General features: G+C 50.5%; 1 protein-coding gene across 18 annotated transcripts in view; it reads right to left on the reverse strand.

The window, feature by feature from the left end:
• Nucleotides 1-19,070, reverse strand: part of LOC125941611 (zinc finger protein 391-like) — a 330,617-nt gene that overhangs the window by 153,018 nt on the left and 158,529 nt on the right. For 2 of the 18 annotated variants that reach the window (XM_049659274.1, XM_049659278.1), the window contains one exon: nucleotides 14,832-14,967. The exons of the other annotated variants lie outside the window; for them this stretch is intronic. In XM_049659274.1, coding sequence (XP_049515231.1) covers nucleotides 14,832-14,967 — 136 coding nt within the window. The remainder of the gene's footprint in view (nucleotides 1-14,831; nucleotides 14,968-19,070) is intronic. 18 annotated transcript variants of the gene reach the window in all.

The raw sequence follows: 19,070 nt of genomic DNA on the forward strand, positions 1-19,070 counted from the left end.
GGGCAAATGGTTCTTTCAGCTGTCCTAAGTTATCTGTCATGTTCTTTAATAAACCATCAGTTGTAATAAGCGATCCTGCTGTCGCCTTGTTCTTGTCATTCGTCTATGTAGCACTTCTTTCTCTTGCATTACCAACTCGCTCAGCAGTCAGTCGCTTACAAGTTAAAGATGAAAGACCTAACACTGCCTCGCATGTGTCTTGGCAATAAAGAAATAAATCATTGCATTGGCCGTAACTTCAAACAATCAACTGTTGGTGTGGGTACACCATGGCTAAACATTGTCGCAGAATTTACTGCAAACACTTTCTTGAAGGCTCCAGGGAAGCATCGTAATGACAGAACGGACTTGTTACTTTTACTGGAAACCTTCCATCGGTTCCAATATTCTTCGCAGCTTCACATTTTCGTCTATTGACACTGCAGAATTGTTAAAAAAAGGTAGTACCATAAGGGTTTTTACTACAACACCGTCAAAACACTCGGATAGAAAATTCTATGAACTAAACGCTCCTGTCCAGGTTTTTTTGCGAAAACTCCTACGCTGTACTTACACAAAATATAAAATTGCAGCCCAATTGGGTTTGTCTTCAAATGAGTTTGTTATAACTACGTTCACGACTACCACTTATGGGAACAGCGTGCACTGGTCGAGTTATTCAAAATCTTTTGGCACATAATTCCGATGAACGTGTATTGTCTCGTAACTTGAAAGATTCAGCTGGCATCGTTTACATTGTGCAATGCACTAAGCTGTTTTCCACTTCCTTCGAAAGAATCTGGTTTACGCCTGCTCTGTGCAGCGTATGTTGTTCAGTGCTATGAAATAAATTCAGCGTTGTTTTCCTACACAGGTTCACACTCACGTCTCTGTGCAAAAGTCGCGGACGATTGACTTTATATGCGCACCAATCTCACTGTTGCGGCTGCCCATCTCTGTGCGTCACGAGATGTGTGGCCAGCTGAATGCCATCTCTAAACGAATCTCCACACAAATAGCATGTAACCATCTCGCACAAATGTCCGTCGAGGGTTTCTCTCTCTGCTGAAGAATCGACGCCACGGGCTCACTGATGCGGCGATTCATCTGCGTGGCAGAGGCGATGATATCTGAGACTTCCCCTGAACGGAAAAGACTTGCTACATATTTCGCACACGAAAGGTTTCGCGCCCGTATGCAGGTTGAAATGGTCTTTGAGGGACCGCTTGGTCTGGAATGATTTCATACATTTTGGGCAGACATGGGGTTTCTCGCCTGTGTATTTTAGTTGATGTGCGTTAAGGTGCGACAACTGCTTGAATAATTTTCCGCATCAGTAGGGAGTAGCGCGTGTATGCGTGCGTTTATGGGCAATAAGATTATCCCTCCGCGCGAATGATTTACCACATGTTTCGCAGTTGTAGGGTCTTATGCCTGTATGGATGCGCTGGTGTACGTTAAGGCTCCACGTCCGTTTGAACGATTTGCCACATGTTTCGCATATGTAGAGCTTTTCTCCTGTGCTCTTCTGGCAATGTGTTACCGACTTCGTAATCTTTACAGAGGGTAGATGACATGCTTCGCAAATGTAGGATTCCTCGCCGTAGTGCTCGGTGGCATGCCTGTGTAAGGCATGCAGCCTGGTGTAAACCTTGCTGCAGACACCGCAGACACCGCATAACGCTTGCTGCTCGTTTTCCTCAGTTCCGGTAGCATTCCTGCAAGTAGCCGGACAAACTAGCTCAAAATGGCGTACTGACTACCGTTTCCGAAATGCTGCAACACATTTTTGACAATGCAGATTTGGCAAGCAAAAAAGCGCATTTATGTGAGATCGACTTGCTTTATCTGAGTGTTACCTTCATGCGTTTGAATTTATCTTTCCTTTCGGGCTCTAGCTTAGCAGATATTTAGGGCGTCCGATTGTGGTAGTCTGCAACGCGAAGACAGCCATCCTTCGAGTAGGAAATAAGAGAAATCTATTTTCGCTGTCTTAATACATCAATTGTAACCTGCAATTAAAAGATGTGGGTGAGTACAAATATCTGCACTAGACTGTTAACATGAAACGTGCCTTGCTTAAGCTTTGATAATATTCGCGCATTTTTAAATCGATAACATACGAGGTTCGAGTCACATGGCATGAGGTTTGCCCTCGGAAGTTAAAGGTTTGGCATTTAAGAGAACTGTTTTGTCTAACCTAGAATAGATATAGAAAAATTGTTTTTATCGAACGCGCTCAGCACGAAACGCGTATATCCTGGTTCGATACGGCGTGGGCACAAATATGGTTACTGCTTCCGTGTTCTCACGTAAAAACAGCGAATTATACACTATTGAGGGATGTTTCATTGTTCATTTGACTGTGCAAAAATGCCGCATTTGCACAAATAGTACACGAGCATTTTTTTAAATATTACCGCCCTTAGAAAGCACGAAGCGTTGCATTAGGGTTCGTGACACTAACATTATTCTTAACGCTTGATTTTTCTTCAATTTTTTTTTTAGAGGTATCACTTTGCCTCCTGAAAGAGCGTACGAGCTGGGAGCTGCCACTGTGCAGTTTGAGCCGTCTTTCTTCTTATTTAGAACACTGTTATTGCTGCATTAAAGTGGTTACTGCGCATCAACCGCTACCTTTAGCAGACGATCCGTTCGGCTAGGCCGACGCGTCAGGCGAGCAGTCTTCGAAGTCGAGCAACGGATCACCGCAAATTGAGGCCATCTGTTCGATTGCCGTTGCCATATTCGACTGTGTCACGGGAATATCTGAAAGTGCTGCCTCTCCAATAAGTTTGGTGTCATGGAGGAGATCCCACTTCTCGACGTTATCGGACAAAGCAGTCAGAAGTGAAGAGTAAATTGTATATACACACGTCCTTTTATTTATTTGTCGACGGCAGATTACCGTAACATGAATTAAGACCTGAGGCCACCTGCTCTTACGCGTTTTTTTAATCACTTCGCATTTTAATCGTCATATTAGCATATATAGATCGCATCACGAAGGCTGGACCATGGACGAAACGTTGGGAATGAAAACATGGAGAGCCGACATGGTATACGTGCCTGCATATATTATTTTCGAGGTGTTTATTGACACGGTACGCAAAGATTCAGAGGTCGACCTCGGTGCGGTAGCCAGAACCTGCGAGCAGTGAAGAGCGGCCCCGTGCATAAAAGCTGGTGATGTTCCCGACTGACCGGCACATCGTCAACTTATATGCGCTGGAGATGCATCTGGCTAACCGGCACTTCTTAATTACAATATATATATATATATTCTGACATCAGAGTAAGAGCGGACCTTTATTGAGCCCGAGAGATGACACGGCGAAGAAGGGCGGCGTCCACAACCAGCCTGAACAGACTTTGACACAGTCCACACTGATGATGATGCGCCCGCACGCGCGATGAAGATGAGGGGCACACGCGTGATGAATATAATGTACAGATGATGAAGTGCACAATAAATGCCCACACTAATTTCCCTCGCGCGAAAGGCGGCCATCCTGGCCGCTGCCTAAAGGTACAGGGAACGCCGCGTGAAGGGCTTCATACGAGACACGTGGACCACTTCGGCAGAGCGGCAACGGCGGTCAGTTGAGGAAACAACAGGGGTCACTCGATAATTACCTGGAGAAGTCATTTCCAGGACCGTGTAGGGGCCAATAAACTGACACTGAAACTTCTCGCACAACCCAAGAGTGCGAACTGGTGTCCAGAGCAGCACTTCATCGCCAGGCTTGTAGAATACCACACGATGCGTGATAATGATCCTTGCGGTCCCGCTGTCTGGCTGTGGTGCTGACGCGGACACGCTGGCGACAATGGACGAGGCGGGAAACATAATCTTCGCAGGAAGATCGAGATGGAAAGACAGGGGCAGAGAAGAAAGAAATATCGAGAAAGGAACTGGGTGAACGGCCTTAAACAAGGTAGAATGGCGAGTAACCGGTTTTGCGTTGAACGGCGGTGTTATACGCGAAGGTGACGAATGGGAAAATTGTGTCCCACTTTCTGTGATCGGGTTGAATATAGGCGGCTATCATGTCAGAGAGCGTACGATGAAACCGCTCAGTCAGGCCGTTGGTCTGAGGATGATAACTTGATGTAGTCTTGTGAGTGGTGCCAGAGGCTTTGAGCACTTCGCCTACCAGTTGGGAAAGGAATGTGTTACCGCGGTCGCTCAGAACGACACGAGGGGCGCCATGACGCAGGATTATGGATTTAAGAATGAAGGCAGCGACTTCGGAAGCCGATGTGAACTTACACAAGCTGTTTCGGCATAGCGCGTCAGGTGGTCGACGGCTACACTATTCATCGACTACCGGTAGGAGCCATGGGAAGTGGCCCATAGAGATCGATGCCAACAACCTCAAATGGTTCCGCAGGACATGAGACTGGTAGTAGTTGCCCGGCAGGAGCTGATGTTGGACGTTTGCGACGCTGACAAATGGCGCAGGAAGCGACGTATCTCGCCGCACTGGTAGACCCAGCCAGTAGAAGCACTTCTTATGCGGTCGTAAGTTTTCTGGATGCCAAGGTGGCCAGCAGTCAAATCGTCATGAAAGACCTGCAGGACACGCGCACGAAGGCAACGAGGTAGCACGGGCAACCAGCGCGTCCCATCAGGATGGTGGATATGGCGGTACAGCACGGAGTTTTCCAGCTTAAATTGTGTCAGCTGTCGACGACCAGGCGTTAGGCGGGCGAAGCTCCACGAAGTGGTCTATAATACGCGACAGTACGAGTCAGCGAGTTGTTGAGACGAAATGATTCATGGTCGTGCGAAGTCAGATGATCAAGAGTGACGAATGCAAAACCGCCGTAGAAGAGGACTCAGTGAGTGCGTCACTGGAGTGGTGGTGCGGAAACCATTGAGAGTGCGGCTGTAGGAAGCGGGCAGCGAGAAAGAGCGTCTTCGTCTTGGTGCTTCTTACCAGACTTGTAGATGATTTCAAAGTCATATTCTTGCAGACGAAGAATCCAGCCACCAAGAGGCCCGCACAAGTTCTTGAGTGTGTGCGACCGTGGAGATTTGCGACCGTGGAGATAAGGGCGAAATTTCTGGACGGACCAAACGACAGCGAGGCACACCTGCTCGGTGGTGGTATAGTTCTTCTCGGCAGGTGTGAGCACGCGGCTGGCATACGCAACGACTCTCTCACGCGAAGAGCTTTCTCGCTGGAGGAGCACAGCACCAATGCCATGGCCGCTAGCATCCGTGTGCAAGAGTGTGGGTGCAGTCTCATCAAAATGACAGAGGACAAGTTCAGATGTGAGAGCGTCCTTTAGCTGGTCAAAGGCAGATTCACATTCACGTGACCACACGAAGGGAGCACCAGCACGCAGTAAGTGGTGTAAAGGTGCAGCTATAGAGTCGAAATCGCGAATAAATCGGCGAAAATGGGAAGCGATGCCGAGGAAACTGCGTAGGTTCATGGTCTTTTCTGGACGAGGAAAGTGAAGCACCGGAGAAATCTTGTCAGGATCAGGTGGAATACCATCCTTGCTTACAATATGACCTAAGACCTTGATCATCTTGCTTGCAAAATGACACTTTTTGGTGTTGAGCTGAAGACCAGCGTTGGCTATGCACGTGAGAACCTCGTCGAGACGTTGCAGGTGCTGTGCAAATGTCGACGAGAAAATAACGATATCATCCAGATAGCACAAGTAGGTCTTCCACTTCAGGCGACGCAGAACGGTGTCTATCAGGCGCTCAAAAGTTGCGGGAGCATTCCAGAGGCCGAAGGGCATGACGTTGAACTCGTAAAGACCATCTGGTGTTGCAAACGCTGTTTTTTCTTTGTCGGCTCCGTGCATCGGAATTTGCCAGTAACCTGAACGCAGATCAAGACTGGAGAAGTACTCGGCACCTTGCAGGGAATCGAGGGCATCGTCAATGCGAGGCATGGGGTACACATCCTTGCGCGTGATCTTGTTGAGCGCTCGGTAATCTACGCAGAAACGCACGGAGCCATCTTTTTTTCGGACCAAAACAATGGGAGACGACCAAGGCCTAGCAGAGGGGCGAATTATCTGACGTTGCAGCATGTCGGCGACGTTTTGCTCAATAATTTTGCGCTCAGCCAGAGACACGCGATACGGCCGGCGACGCACGATGGATCTGCCGTCTGTCTGAATCCGATGCGCTGTGAAGGTCCGCTGTTCCAATGTTGAAGAATGGGCGTCAAATGAACCTTCATGCTTCTTCAACAAGTCAAGGAGCTGTTGCGTCTGCGAAGGGGTCAAGTCCAAGCTGATTGCAGCAGCAAGAGTGGAGGTAGAGGCAGAATGTCCAGCAGGAGGGATTTTAGAAGGGAGCAGCCTTAAGGGGAACGACAGAGAGAGGCTCTGAATCAGCAACGCAAACCAAAGTGGTGCCTTTAGGAACTAGAATTTTCTCAGATATTGTGTTCCTTGCTGCGAGAAGCGCAGAACCATTATCAAACATAACTAGGCCTGAAACAATGGCTATCCCTTTTGTGAGCCAACGCTCACAAGGTAACATTAACACATCGCCATGGTCGATGACGTTGGACGTGATGGTCCGAATTTGCTGACAGCCTGGAGGTAGCTCGGTATCTTTTGCAGCGAGTAGACGAAGTGGCTGGTGCGGTTCATCGCCGAGCGAATAGTCGGTGTCTGTCATATGTACGACACCTTGCCCACAACATATACCAGCAGAGGCAGAGGCAAGGAAATCCCATCCTAAAATGAGCTCGTGGGAGCAGGGCGACAGCACAGCAAATTGTATGTAGTGGACGATGCCATCGATGAATACACGCACTGTACAAATGCGGAAGGAGGATTGTTTTCCCTTGAGCTGCAACAACGCGGGTCCATCATAAGGCGTCGTAACTTTCCTGAGACGCCTACACAAATCGGAATGCATAACAGATAAAGTCGCACCGGTGTCCACCAAAGCTTCAACGTGCACACCTTCAACAAACACGGACACCATATTACAAGGGCGCGCTGGAGGAATTGTAGTCCTGTCGGTGAATGCAGTTTTTCCTCCAAAAAACTGCATTACTTAGTTTTCCGGGCGATGGTCAGAGGTGAATGAGGCAGGCCGAAGCGGTGACGAGGAGCGGCGGAAGGGCGAAGGTGATCGGCGTCTGGTGTGCGGTAACCATTCGGCGTCTCGGTCGCTGCGGGCGGAGATGGGGAACGGCGCGGAGGGGAAGCGTAACGACGGCTTTGGTAAGAGGCCCCACCAGAATACACATCGCGTTCACACAGGTCGTACCCGCGACGCTCATCGTGTTGGCGCTTGCGGCAAAAACGTGATATATGGCCGCGGTAACCACAGTAATAACAGGTAGGACGAGACGGTCGCCAAGGCGGGTAATAAGGGGCGCTCGGTACGCTGTGAGATAGTGCGGTCAGGTGGGGCGATGACGGCTCAAGTGGTAATTAATTAGGGGACATTGGTCGGAGGAGCGACACCAATCCGCGCGTATGTGGGTAGAGGCAACGTTGGCCGTACACTAGTTGGAGGCGCGGCAGCAACCTGCGCGTATGTTGGTACGGTGCGAGGGGCCGGAGGGTCCACATTCGCAGAGCAGGTCATTGACGCAAGTTCCTCTCTGATGACGTCGCGCAATGCTGCACCAGAAGGCTGAGCAGGAATCATCAACGAAGGTGACAAGCCAAGTGAGCGCAGTTCTTCGCGTATGATCGCCCGGATCATCATAGGCATGTCAGGGCCTGCCGCAGAACGGTGTTCGCTGAAGCCCGGCTGCAAGCGAACGGACTCGAGCTCGTCGAGGCGCTGGCACGTCAAGACGATGTCAGCGACGGTAGCCGGGTTCTTGACGGCGAGCGCGTTGAAGGTCACAGTCCCAATACCTTTAAGAATGTGGCGTATCCTTTCTGACTCAGCCATGGCATCATTGACACGGCGACAGAGTGCAAGCACATCCTCCATGTACGATGTGTAGGACTCGCCGGAGTGTTGTGTGCGAGCATCCAGAGTTTTCTTCGCAAGGGCGGAGCGAACCGCCGGCGTGCCAAAAACTTGCCGAAGCTGCTGCTTGAAGTTCGTCCAATCGGTGAAATCAACCAGACCTGGTTGAAAAACCAGGCCTTCGCCACGCCGGTCAGGTAGAACGAGACATGGCGGAGCTTGTGGGGATCATCCCACAGATTAGCAGAGCTTACGCGCTCGTAATCATCCAGCCAGTCCTCAGCATCTTCACCATGAAGACCAGCGAACAGATGGGGATCACGCTGGTGGCCGCTGATGATCACAGAAGGTGCTGCTTGTGAAGGCGGGATGGTTAGGGTAGAAGCACCAGGCTGCTCGTCCTGCGACATGCTGACGGACAGTGGGCACAAGCGGCGACCCGAACGAAGCTCCAGGGAGTAGGCCAGGCGCGTAGAGGACGGGGAACCAAGAAGCACCTCCACCGCTTGTGACGTCACACTAAGGGCGGACCTTTATTGAGCCCGAGAGACGACACGGCGAAGAAGGCCAGCGTCCACAACCAGCCTGAACAGCCTTTGACACACTCCACACTGATGATGATGCGCCCGCACGCGCGATGAGATGAGGGGCACACGCATGATGATAATGTACAGATGATGAAGTGCACAATAAATGACCAGAATATATATATATATATATTGTGAGCACTAACTGTGCAGTTCATCATCGTCTTCATGTGTATATACCCATCCTCACGATCATCATCATTTTGTCGGGTTGGTGTTCGTGGGCTGTCTCGCGCTGTGTGACAATACAAGAGCTCTGCCTTCGTCTCGGGCGTCGTCTCACAAGTGATGGAGGTGCTTGATATCCCCGTCCTCTTGCTCTACCCGTCACCCCTGGAGCTCCACTCTGGTCGACGGTTGTGCTCGCCAACACCAGTCATGGCACAAACCACCGCATCCACTGCTGCCACCACATCAGCTCCGCCAGCTGGGCCTATTTGGTGCGTCACCGCACCGCAACGCGACCCTCAGGTTTTTTCTGGCCTTCGCGGCGAAGACGTGGAAGCCTGGCTAGACCAGTACGACAGAGTGAGCGCTTGCAACCATTGGGACGAGTCACACAAGCTCCGCTATGTAGCCTTCTACCTGGGGGCACGTCGCCCAAACTTGGTTTTTCAACCATGAGCGCGACTTCCCTGACTGGCCAGCATTTACTGCGCAGCTGCGACTGATATTTGGCATATCTGCTGGGCGCTCCGAAGTAGCGAAACAGAAGCTCGCTACCCGCATCCAGGGAGCCGAGGAATCTTATACCTCTTACATTGAAGACGTTCTGGCCCTCTGCCGTCGCGCTCAGAGTGACATGCCCGAAGCGGAACGTATCCGCCAGATCCTGAAGGGCATCAACTCCGTTGCTTTTCACGCCCTTGTTATTGAGAACCCCACTTCCGTTAGTGACATCATCACGACTTGCCAACGAATTGCCACAATCTGCTCCTTTCGTCTTCCCCGCTCCTCCTGCGACGCTCACCTTACCGACAACGACGAATTGCGAGCGCTCATCCGCATCATTGTGCGCGAGGAGCTTCATGGTCATGCTCCGGCCAACACCGCCATTGCGTCTTTGCACGCTCCTCCTCCCAGTTTGCGCGAGATCATTAAAGAAGAACTGGCGTCCATGCCAACGGTCACACATGCCCGGTCCGCTGCGCCTGTTTGTGCACCTTCTTAAGCCGAGATTGCTTCGCGGCCTGCGGTCCCAGTTCCGTCTGCACCTGCCACCGTTGTCTGCGACCACCTGGCCTTGATGGCAGCGAAGGCCCCCGCGCAACCATATGACTCTACCTGGCGCCCTTCCCGCCCAGTATGTTTCTACTGTGGCATACGTGGTCATACCTCTCGTTTCTGCCGCCGGCGCCAGCACGATGAACGACGTGGCTATTCCGCCTATGAGAGAGACTATGTGCCCAGATCGGACGCCTACGTTCCAGGACCCTATATATCCTCGTCACATCGCTCGCCCTCACCTCCGTTGTCTCAAAACATGTCCTGGTCTTCTCACTCATCCCGTCGTCGTTCCCTGTCTCCGTTCCGCCGTACTTCATCACCCCTGCGTCCTGCCTCCACTTCTTTCGACAACCATCCGGAAAACTAGACGCTGCAGTTTTTGGAGGAGAAACTGCTTGTTTGCGAACTGTCCCAATTCCTCCTGCTCGCCCGACTAATTTACCAGCTGTTTGTGTGGAAGGTGTTTCTGTCGACGCTCTTATTGACACTGGCGCCGCCCTCTCTGTTATTCATCGCGAAGTATGCTTCCGTCTACGAAAAGTGCAAATTCCGCATGTTGGTCTGGTCTTATGTGGTGCCAATGTCAGTCCGATTTACCCTACCGCACAGTGTACTGCTCGTGTCCTCATCGACGTAATTCACCATCATATACAGTTTACTGCGCTTTGTCGTGCGCTCGTCCGATCATCTTAGGCTGGGATTTCTTGTCAGCTGCATCTGCTGTCATTTCGTGCGGACAACCACTGACACACATTACGGACACCGAGCTCTCTGACGCTGCCGATTCCTCGCCGCCTCACCTTGTCACAGCGGCAGATTTTGTTCTTCCACCCGGCCAAGCCCGCATTCTCACCATTACATCAAGCGAAAATATCGATGGCGACGCAGTGGTTTCCCCTTCTCAGCGCTGCATTTTTTCGGAGAATCGCCATCGCTTCTTATCTAGTGCGTTTCTCACGCGGCTGCGCCAGTCTGACCGCCTACAACACGACATCAGAGCCACTTCTGCTACCGGAGGGGTCCACTGTTGCCATGCATATCGACGCAGCATCAGTATGTGTCGTCGTCACTGCTTCGCCTCTTTCCTCCTTCGCCGAGTGTACGCCCACGGGCGGTTCACCCAGTGCTCTCAGGGTCACTGTGAGTTCAGATCTGAGCTCAACTCAGACTGATGCTTTGCTGACCGTCTTAAGGAAACACCAACCTTGCTTTGACGCGTGTTCGGATGGCATGGGTAAAACAACCGTGGACACGCATCACATCGAAACCGACGGATCCCGCGTCATTCGTCGCCGCCCTTACCGTGTATCGTCTGCTGAACGGAAAGTTACAGAAGACCAAGTCAACGACATGCTCGCACGGAACGTTATAAGGCCTTCAGCAAGCCCTTGGTCGTCTCCTGTTGTCCTAGTTAAAAAAAGGACGGTTCGGTACGCTTTTGCGTCGACTATAGGGCACTAAACAAAATTACCCATAAGGATGTATATCCTATGCCCCGTATTCACGATGCTTTGGATACCTTACAAGGTGCCGAATACTTTTCGAGCCTCGACTTGCGTTCTGGATATTGGCAGATACCGATGCATGAGCCCCACAAAGAGAAGACAGCGTTCGCAACACCTGATGACCTTTTCGAATTCAACGTAATGCCTTTTGGTCTGTGCAATGCGTCAGCCACAGAACTGGTGTCGTTCGAGGACCCTTCTCCTTCTGAAGCTGATAACATAGCGCAATTACCAAAGACGGCGCTACGTGTGTCCGATGAATCCGTGACTCTGCCCCCTCGCAGCAGCATCTTTGTCGGTGTGGAATGTGAGCAGGACGTTTCTCACGCTGTAATTGCGGAGGCACATTTGTCTTTCCTCCTTGCACGACAAATATGCGTGGCCAGACGAGTTATTCAGCCTCGAAACAGACAGGCTCACCCGCTGGTCACATACTTCAGTGTGGAATATCGTCATCTTACAAGACGCACCGCGAATATATATATACATATAGACACAGACAGCGAGAGAGAGAGAGATAGACCTACAGGATACGCTGGCACGCTTCAAAATGCAAAGGATTAAAACACCGCTTCTCTACCAAACCACGCATGCTTAGCCTTACGTAGCCGTCAGTTGAAGCTGAGTCTGCTTAATTTTCACCTTAATATCATCCTCATAATATTAAGTTGGGTCAGTGAGGTAGTGCATAACACACTTGCAATTGTGCTGCAGCTGACACTGACAGTATCTTAAGAGGAGTTCTAGCTAGGGGCCACCTCCGACTTCTCTCTTCAGAAGATATATTTAAGTGGATAGATGTTTTTATAAGGCTACCGCTGGGGCGACACGAATAAACTTTGTGGCAATTGACAGAAAAAGTTCAATTCTAGGAACAGTAATAGCAGATTTTCTTTCATTATTCAAATTTTTTGCGAAAATTTGAAAACAAATCAGCAATTTCTAAAAACAAAATAAAACAAACAAGCAGATCTCTGCAAAAAAAATCACCGATGATTACGGTACTCCCTAATGTGAAATCTCAGCGCCGCTGAATACGGGTTTTCATTTCGCGATATATTGGCGCTCATGGACAGCCTGTCTCGTGCGGCACGTAGAAAACGCATCGAAGAGTGGCGCAACTACCCCTTTGATCGGGAGATCACGAGTAAGCGCGTCGGTGACAAATGGGCGCGATTTAGAGCAGCCTCCACAGGCAACCTGCGCTCATGGAGCACTTTGTTTCCATGCAGATGACGCGCGCTTCTCTGGCGGGATCCTGTAGCCATCCTCGCCGTAAAGCCCCTTGTTTGCGGCATTACGCTTTTCTTCTCGCTTTCGCCATACACTCGCTTTGCACCTTATGGTTCCACTGCACCCTCCTAGTCGCGTTCTCTTCGATCTCGCCGCTTTTTTGATCCCCCGCTGCATTGCGCGTTCGCTCTCATCTTTCGTTGTGTTCGTTCGCTTAGTTACGAGGTAGGACGCAGGCGCTCGCCGAAGGAGTGGGCGCCTAAGAGCGGCGCTCTAAAAATGTAATGCACATACGTAGACTGCATCTGTGACAGCATCTCAACAGGTGAGCTTTTGTATACAATGTGCCGTTTACGAGACTTTTGAAAATTCCCTACTATAACATTTCTGGTACGCATACCAAGGCGCTGTGCAATGCAACTATTTCGTCCACATTAAGTGTATTATGAGGTGCAGTTTACAGAATCATGGCATTGTTTCTTTTTTGTTGCAGACTTTCGAAATGGTAATCTTGAATCCTGTGTTTTTGAAATTTTGAACATCCAAGGATATTTTTAAAGTAACATAAGGCATAAATTGAAAACGCATTTTGCTCACTTGCAATATAACTTTTACAGCGAAGCTGTTAAGGCCTCAGTTTGATGGTCGCGTCCGGATGTAGAACAAAAATTCTCATTGGCCGAGTGCGATATGTGCGAGTGAATGCGCGCGAGGGGCGCGCACTTTCACGGGGAACGTGGGCACGGCGGAGAGCAAACGCGACTTCTTTCGTCGCGCGAAAGGCCGTGGGGCGACGGGAAGGAGGGAGGGTGGGAGGGGAGGCGACGTTTAGCTGCGACACCAAATGCGTATGTTGCGACCGGGCGCAAGCAACGTTCTTAAACTGCTAAGAACGTTGGGCGCAAGGGGAACTGCCGACTCAATCTTCCACGGGAAAGGAGGACAGCGGGAAGGCAGCTCGGGAGGGAGGGGTTGCGGCTTCTGCTCTGCGAGCAACTTGTACTTTGCGCGGCACCGGGCGGTCTGGCGCGCCGTATCTTGAATGCGATCTGCAACACGGCTCCTACCTTTGTATGCGCTGTAATTCGCCGCTCAGTTTCCGTTGAAGCGATAGACCGCGTGAACGTTCGCTCGCTGCTGCTGGCGCGCTTGCTCACCCCAGCGTTTGGACAGCGGTCGTGTGCGGTCACACAAACAACGTGCCCAACTGTTGTCGGCGGTAACGGCGTTGTGCCCGAGTTCGCACCGAACACGCGAGGCGTTGGTAACGTGTTTATGAAGAACGCGACAATTTTTGCCGTGCACTCTATGGCGGTATACCGCAGCTACCATAAGGCCATGGTCCCAGTGGTCACTAAATAAATGACAACCACCGGATCATATATATTTCTCATTCTTTAACAGTTTAAATAACCAATTACACCATCACATCGTAGTAGGCATAATTGGAAATACGTAATTACCACCATAGTTCAGCTTCGCAGCTCTTCCATATTAAACCCAGTGGAAGGGCTGACAGTTTTTTTAATGCAATGAACCTTGAAAAAATTGGGGCAGGGGTTGCCATTAAAATAATTTTGAGGACACCTAAGCGCTTATTACGAGTTCTGAATGCAAAAGCAGTATTGTTGAATTGAACGCCCTGAGCGGTCCTTCGAGTTACGAACTCCTAGCGGGCAAGCGAGCGCGTTGACAGGCTTCGCGCCTTTTGATTTCGCCTGACCGAAACACACTTCGAACGCAGGCAAGAGTTTGCGCGGACAAAGAAAGCGCGGGTAACGCAGGCTTCCGAGGGCGAGAGCGAGCGTGATTGGACGTCGCAGCGACCCCTTTTCCTTCTAGCAACATCTGGCGCGCTATTTCGGCAGTAGGTTCTCCCTATCGCCCTCTCTGCTACTTCGAATCGCGCTCCTGCCAAGGCGTCGCTGCCGAAGGTAATTTTGGGTGCCGTATATCTGCCACAGACGCCGGACGCCGGCTTTTTCGCTCAATGAGCCATTTGACGCTTTCCCATCAATATATGTCTGTTCCTATGTATATAGATGGGAGCCCCCGAGCTATACAGCTGCCTGTTAATGACAGTGCCGTATTGTCAGACCATATGATATTCTGCCATTTCAGGGATCAAAACTTTAGAATAATTCCTGGGTTTTACGCAGCAAAACGACGATTTCATTATGAAGCACGCCGTAGTGGGGGACGGCGCATTAATTTTGACCACCAGGATATCTTTAACTTGCCCCCATTGCACGTGACAGGGGATGAATCATAACTTTGATCCTGCAAACTAGTCTATCACTGCAAGCATAACTGAGCCCGAGGCAGCATTCCCCGTCGTCTCCCAGTTGCTCCTATAGAAAGACAGTAGAAATTTGCGCTCACCTCCCGTTGTTTTCCAAACTGGCTGATGCTTCCTCCATGCCAGCGCGGCTCGTACTGGGCATTGCGTCATCGCCACCGCTGCTGCAGACAGGAGGCCGGTAACCGGTGGTTCCATTTTCCGCCATGTCTGTATGCCCTGAAAGCACGCCTGTTTATTCGCTAGTGTGCGTCATTTACTCACTCGGCAATTTTGAAAATAACCTTACATGGTTTATATAGTATCAAATGCCCCTGAAAAAAATGTTTTTGATTAGGTAACGTGATTCGTGTTGAAATGCCAGTTTTAAAACCGCACTGTGATGGCGTTATGACCAAGTGTCCATCAAATAAACTATATTATTTTAGTAAATGTAGTAATCTCTAATCCGTTTGAGAATGTTGGCAATACTAAAATCAGCCTCTAATCACCCAAATTATTTGTCGCCCTTCTCTTGTGCACCAGGTGCTTTTCGTTTAGCTGCACCAAATTTCAAGGAAATTGCCAGTGGCAGATAGAACAATTCTAACCCTTCAGCTGTATCATTAGATGACGTGGACTCGAAATACTTCACTCAATAGTTAGCACAAATGCACTGGCAAACATCTAAATACTTACTGTATGGCACATATTCGAATTTACGAGTTCTAATTCTAAAGGCGTATCCATTTGCGACGAATTCTCAGGACTTCACCAGTTTTGGGATAATTGTTGTCGAAGTGTGCGACGAAATACATTGGCTTTTCAAGTTCATTTGGCGCTTAAATGCATAAAACTGCGTATTCAAAAAGAGGTAAGTAGAACCACAATGCATTTTTTGCCGTATGTTTGACGTTGCATATCGTGAAACCGGTGCCATTCTCGAAATTCGTACCAACTTGATATGCCTTGAAACTTAGTAGCTACATCGCGTAGGTTTTAATAGGTGCTGTAAAGTAATTAGTAAAAACCCAATTAGCAACATTTACGGAATTCGTCAATTCCGAATTTGTTTTCTCGTGGAAGTAACGTACGCCTTATCGAGTTCAAGGGATTGAATTGTTCTATCTTCCAATGGGGAGTTTTAAAAAAAATCGGGGCAGCTACATAAACTAAAACACACCATGCAACGGTTACATAGGCAGTGTTCATAGGCAGATAAATAGTAGGGGTAATAAGACAATATATGATACGATGTATTTTGATGACCCAAATATAACAATGCGATTTACCCAATGCGACGGTTCTTTCTTCCCTATTCGTTCTTTCGGCCCGGCGCGCAACAGATGGACGATTAGTTGTCGCAGCCGGTTTGCAAATTAACTAATGTTAGTTAAAAACATTGTTATTTATCGTTTTTAACGCCATCGTTGTCATGATAGTATTGAAGCAGGAAGCCACAGGTGACAAAAACACTGCAGGCCGTTAAAAAAATGTCACAGTTTCGCCCTAAGGGCGAAGCAATGAATGCGATAGCAACACAGCAATGTCATACGAAGTAAGGTGAGCGGCTTTGGTAGCAATATGACTTGTAGTAAACATGAGCGGATTAAGTAAGCAGGTGTGCTGAGGCGTAAGTAGACCGACATGAAGAAAGACTCGATGACCACGAGAAGGCGCGTGTGAAACGGTGGTGTTGATGAGAAGCGCTGCCCGTGGGCAGCGCGTGCGAAGGGACACACCTGTAGCGCTGCACTGCCGATCCGGGCAGCATTGCATGTGTAGCGTGCGTTGGAAAATGTGGCCCGACTATTACTAACTGTGGTGTGAGCGCGCAAAACAAACATGAATAGATCACACTGAATGACTGCAGACAACGACTGTCAAAACGCTGGCAGCAAGCGCATATACGCCGCAGCGGGCGAAGGTACGTGCGGTCTATCGCTTCAACGGAAACTGAGCGGCGAATGCACAGCGCATAAAGGTCGGAGCCGTGTGGAGATAAGAGACGGTGCGAGCGACGAGCGCGGTTGTTGGCGGAGTAGAAGTGCCCCCCCCCCCCCCCCCCCCCGCTCCCTCCGGCGCTCGCTTCCCGCTTCCTTGCTTGCGTGGGAGATTGAGTGCGTTCGCTCTCCGTGATAGCGTGCGTCCCCGCACGCTTCCCCTCGCGCATACGGCGCGCGGCGACGATTTTATCTATAGGGAACCTTACGGCGACGGCGACGACGGCGACGCCGACGGCAGAAATTCGGTTGAAGTGTCCATATAATTGCTATCGCAATAAAAACAAGCTGTGCGTTGTCGACGTCATATTCACGATCATTACCAGCGACTTTTTATGTTCACTGCAGGACGTAGGTATCTCCCTGTGATAAACAATTGCTAGCTGATCAAAACTTCCACCTGCACATTTCCTCATTTCATCACCCCACCTAGTTTTATGCCGTCCTCCATTGCGCTTCCCTCCTCTTGGCCAACATTCTATAGCTCTGTCGACCTCATCATCATCACCAGCCTATATTTTATGACCACTGCAGGACGAAGGCCTCTCCCTGCGATCTCCAATTACCCCTCACGTATTCGTTGACAAATCTCCGCTTTTTGCCCCTCCGATATGGAAGCCTCACGCATGAAGAGCGCCTAATGCACAGCCCACGCGAAGTTTCTATCGGTTGATAGATCGCCCGCTTGTGCGTGCGTCTTATCTGGCGAAGACACTGTCACGGCGACCTACCATCGCTTGAGATACAAACGCGCGACATCGGATTGGATGCTTCAACAGGTCATCACAACGAGCTGTTCTTCGTCAAGAGAGCGTCGAGAATAACGTGGGCGGCGCTTTCAGCGATCATCGGCCGTCCAGTTTCGGCATCGAGGCGACAAAAGTGAATTTTTGTCGGCGAATACCTCGACAAGAAAGGGGGACTCATAGATTGCTTAAACTTTTCTTTATATGCGAAGCATTTCTTGCCGGCGGCTCACACCCCCACAGCGCAACGCGTCCCTTCCCTCTCTCGTCCTCTCCGACGCTCCCCCTTTCTCTGCTCTAGGAATCTGGAGCGGCGCGCGACAGGTGGTGCGACAGCTGCATACTCCGCTGGGGGCGCCACGGTAGTTCCGCGGCATGAAAATGACGGAGCGCGCTCGCCTCATTCTCCTGTGAGCGCCGCGATGAGCGCTCGGGCAGCTGCCGCGAAACCATCTCCTGCTCAAGCTAACCATCTCCCCGCTGCTTCGCATCCACACATAGTTCCCTATAGCGGGAGATGGAGTAATTTTAGATGTGAAGCAGCTTATGGTCGGGGCTACGTTCCTCCCTCCCTCCGCCGTACGGCGCCCACTTCCGGAAGCCGGAACCGGAAGCCGGCTACCACTTCCAGTTTCGGTTATGTTTTCACTTCCGGAAGCCAGTTTCCGGCTTCCGGAGAACGCTTCCGGCGTTTTTCTCGAAATATCCCCCGGTGCTTCGCCCGCTCAGCATCATTCACTGCGTCCTCTCATTCTCCTCCCGCAACGCCGCGATGAGTACCACGGACAGCGCCAGCGGCAACGCCAGTGTCAGCGCCGTGGACAGCACCGCGGAGAAGAGGGATCGAGCCGCTGCCACGAAACGGCAGGGGCGACATGCCGATCTGAAAACTAATGGGAACTTGAGTCGACCCCATGGCTGCTTCGCATACTACTCAGGGTTACCCTACGGGAAGATGGTGTAATTTTTTTTATATGCGAAGCATCTTATGCTCGGGGCTATGTCCCTGCCTGAATCCGCCGTGCGGCGTCCACACCCGCACTGCGCATGCGCATCCTCCTCCCCCTCCTCTCCTTGTCTCATCTCTCCTCTCGGCATTCGTTCTCTCCTCTCCGACACTCCTCTCCTCTGCGCATGCGCATCCTTTTTCCCCTCCTCTCTTTGTCTCATCTCTCCTCCCCTCTCGGCATTCCTTCGCTCCTCTCCGACGCTCCTCTCCTCTCCGGATTGCGCAACGAATGGCAACACCTGCGGTTCCGTGCGCGATAATGCGAAGCAGCTTAAGTTAGAGGCGCGGCGGCAGGCGCCCCAGAGCACCGGCAACAGTCACCAACGCCACGCGCGTTCGGTGCGAACGCGGGCAAAACGCCGATGGCGTCGACAACAGTTCTGCGCGTTGCTGGTGCTGCTGCATGTCCAAGTTTATAAGCTGATAAAACTACCTTGAGTCGACCCCATAGCTGCTTCGCATACTACTCAGGGTTCTCCAACGGGAAGATGGTGTATTTTTTTATCTTGTTGCGGTGGTTTTCGCGTGCTAGAATGCATTTTGGTAATTTCGAAAATTCTTTTGTTTTTAAAAGCAAATTAACAT

The sequence above is a fragment of the Dermacentor silvarum genome, chromosome 11 (genome assembly GCF_013339745.2).
Source record: "Dermacentor silvarum isolate Dsil-2018 chromosome 11, BIME_Dsil_1.4, whole genome shotgun sequence".
NCBI lineage: Eukaryota > Metazoa > Arthropoda > Arachnida > Ixodida > Ixodidae > Dermacentor > Dermacentor silvarum.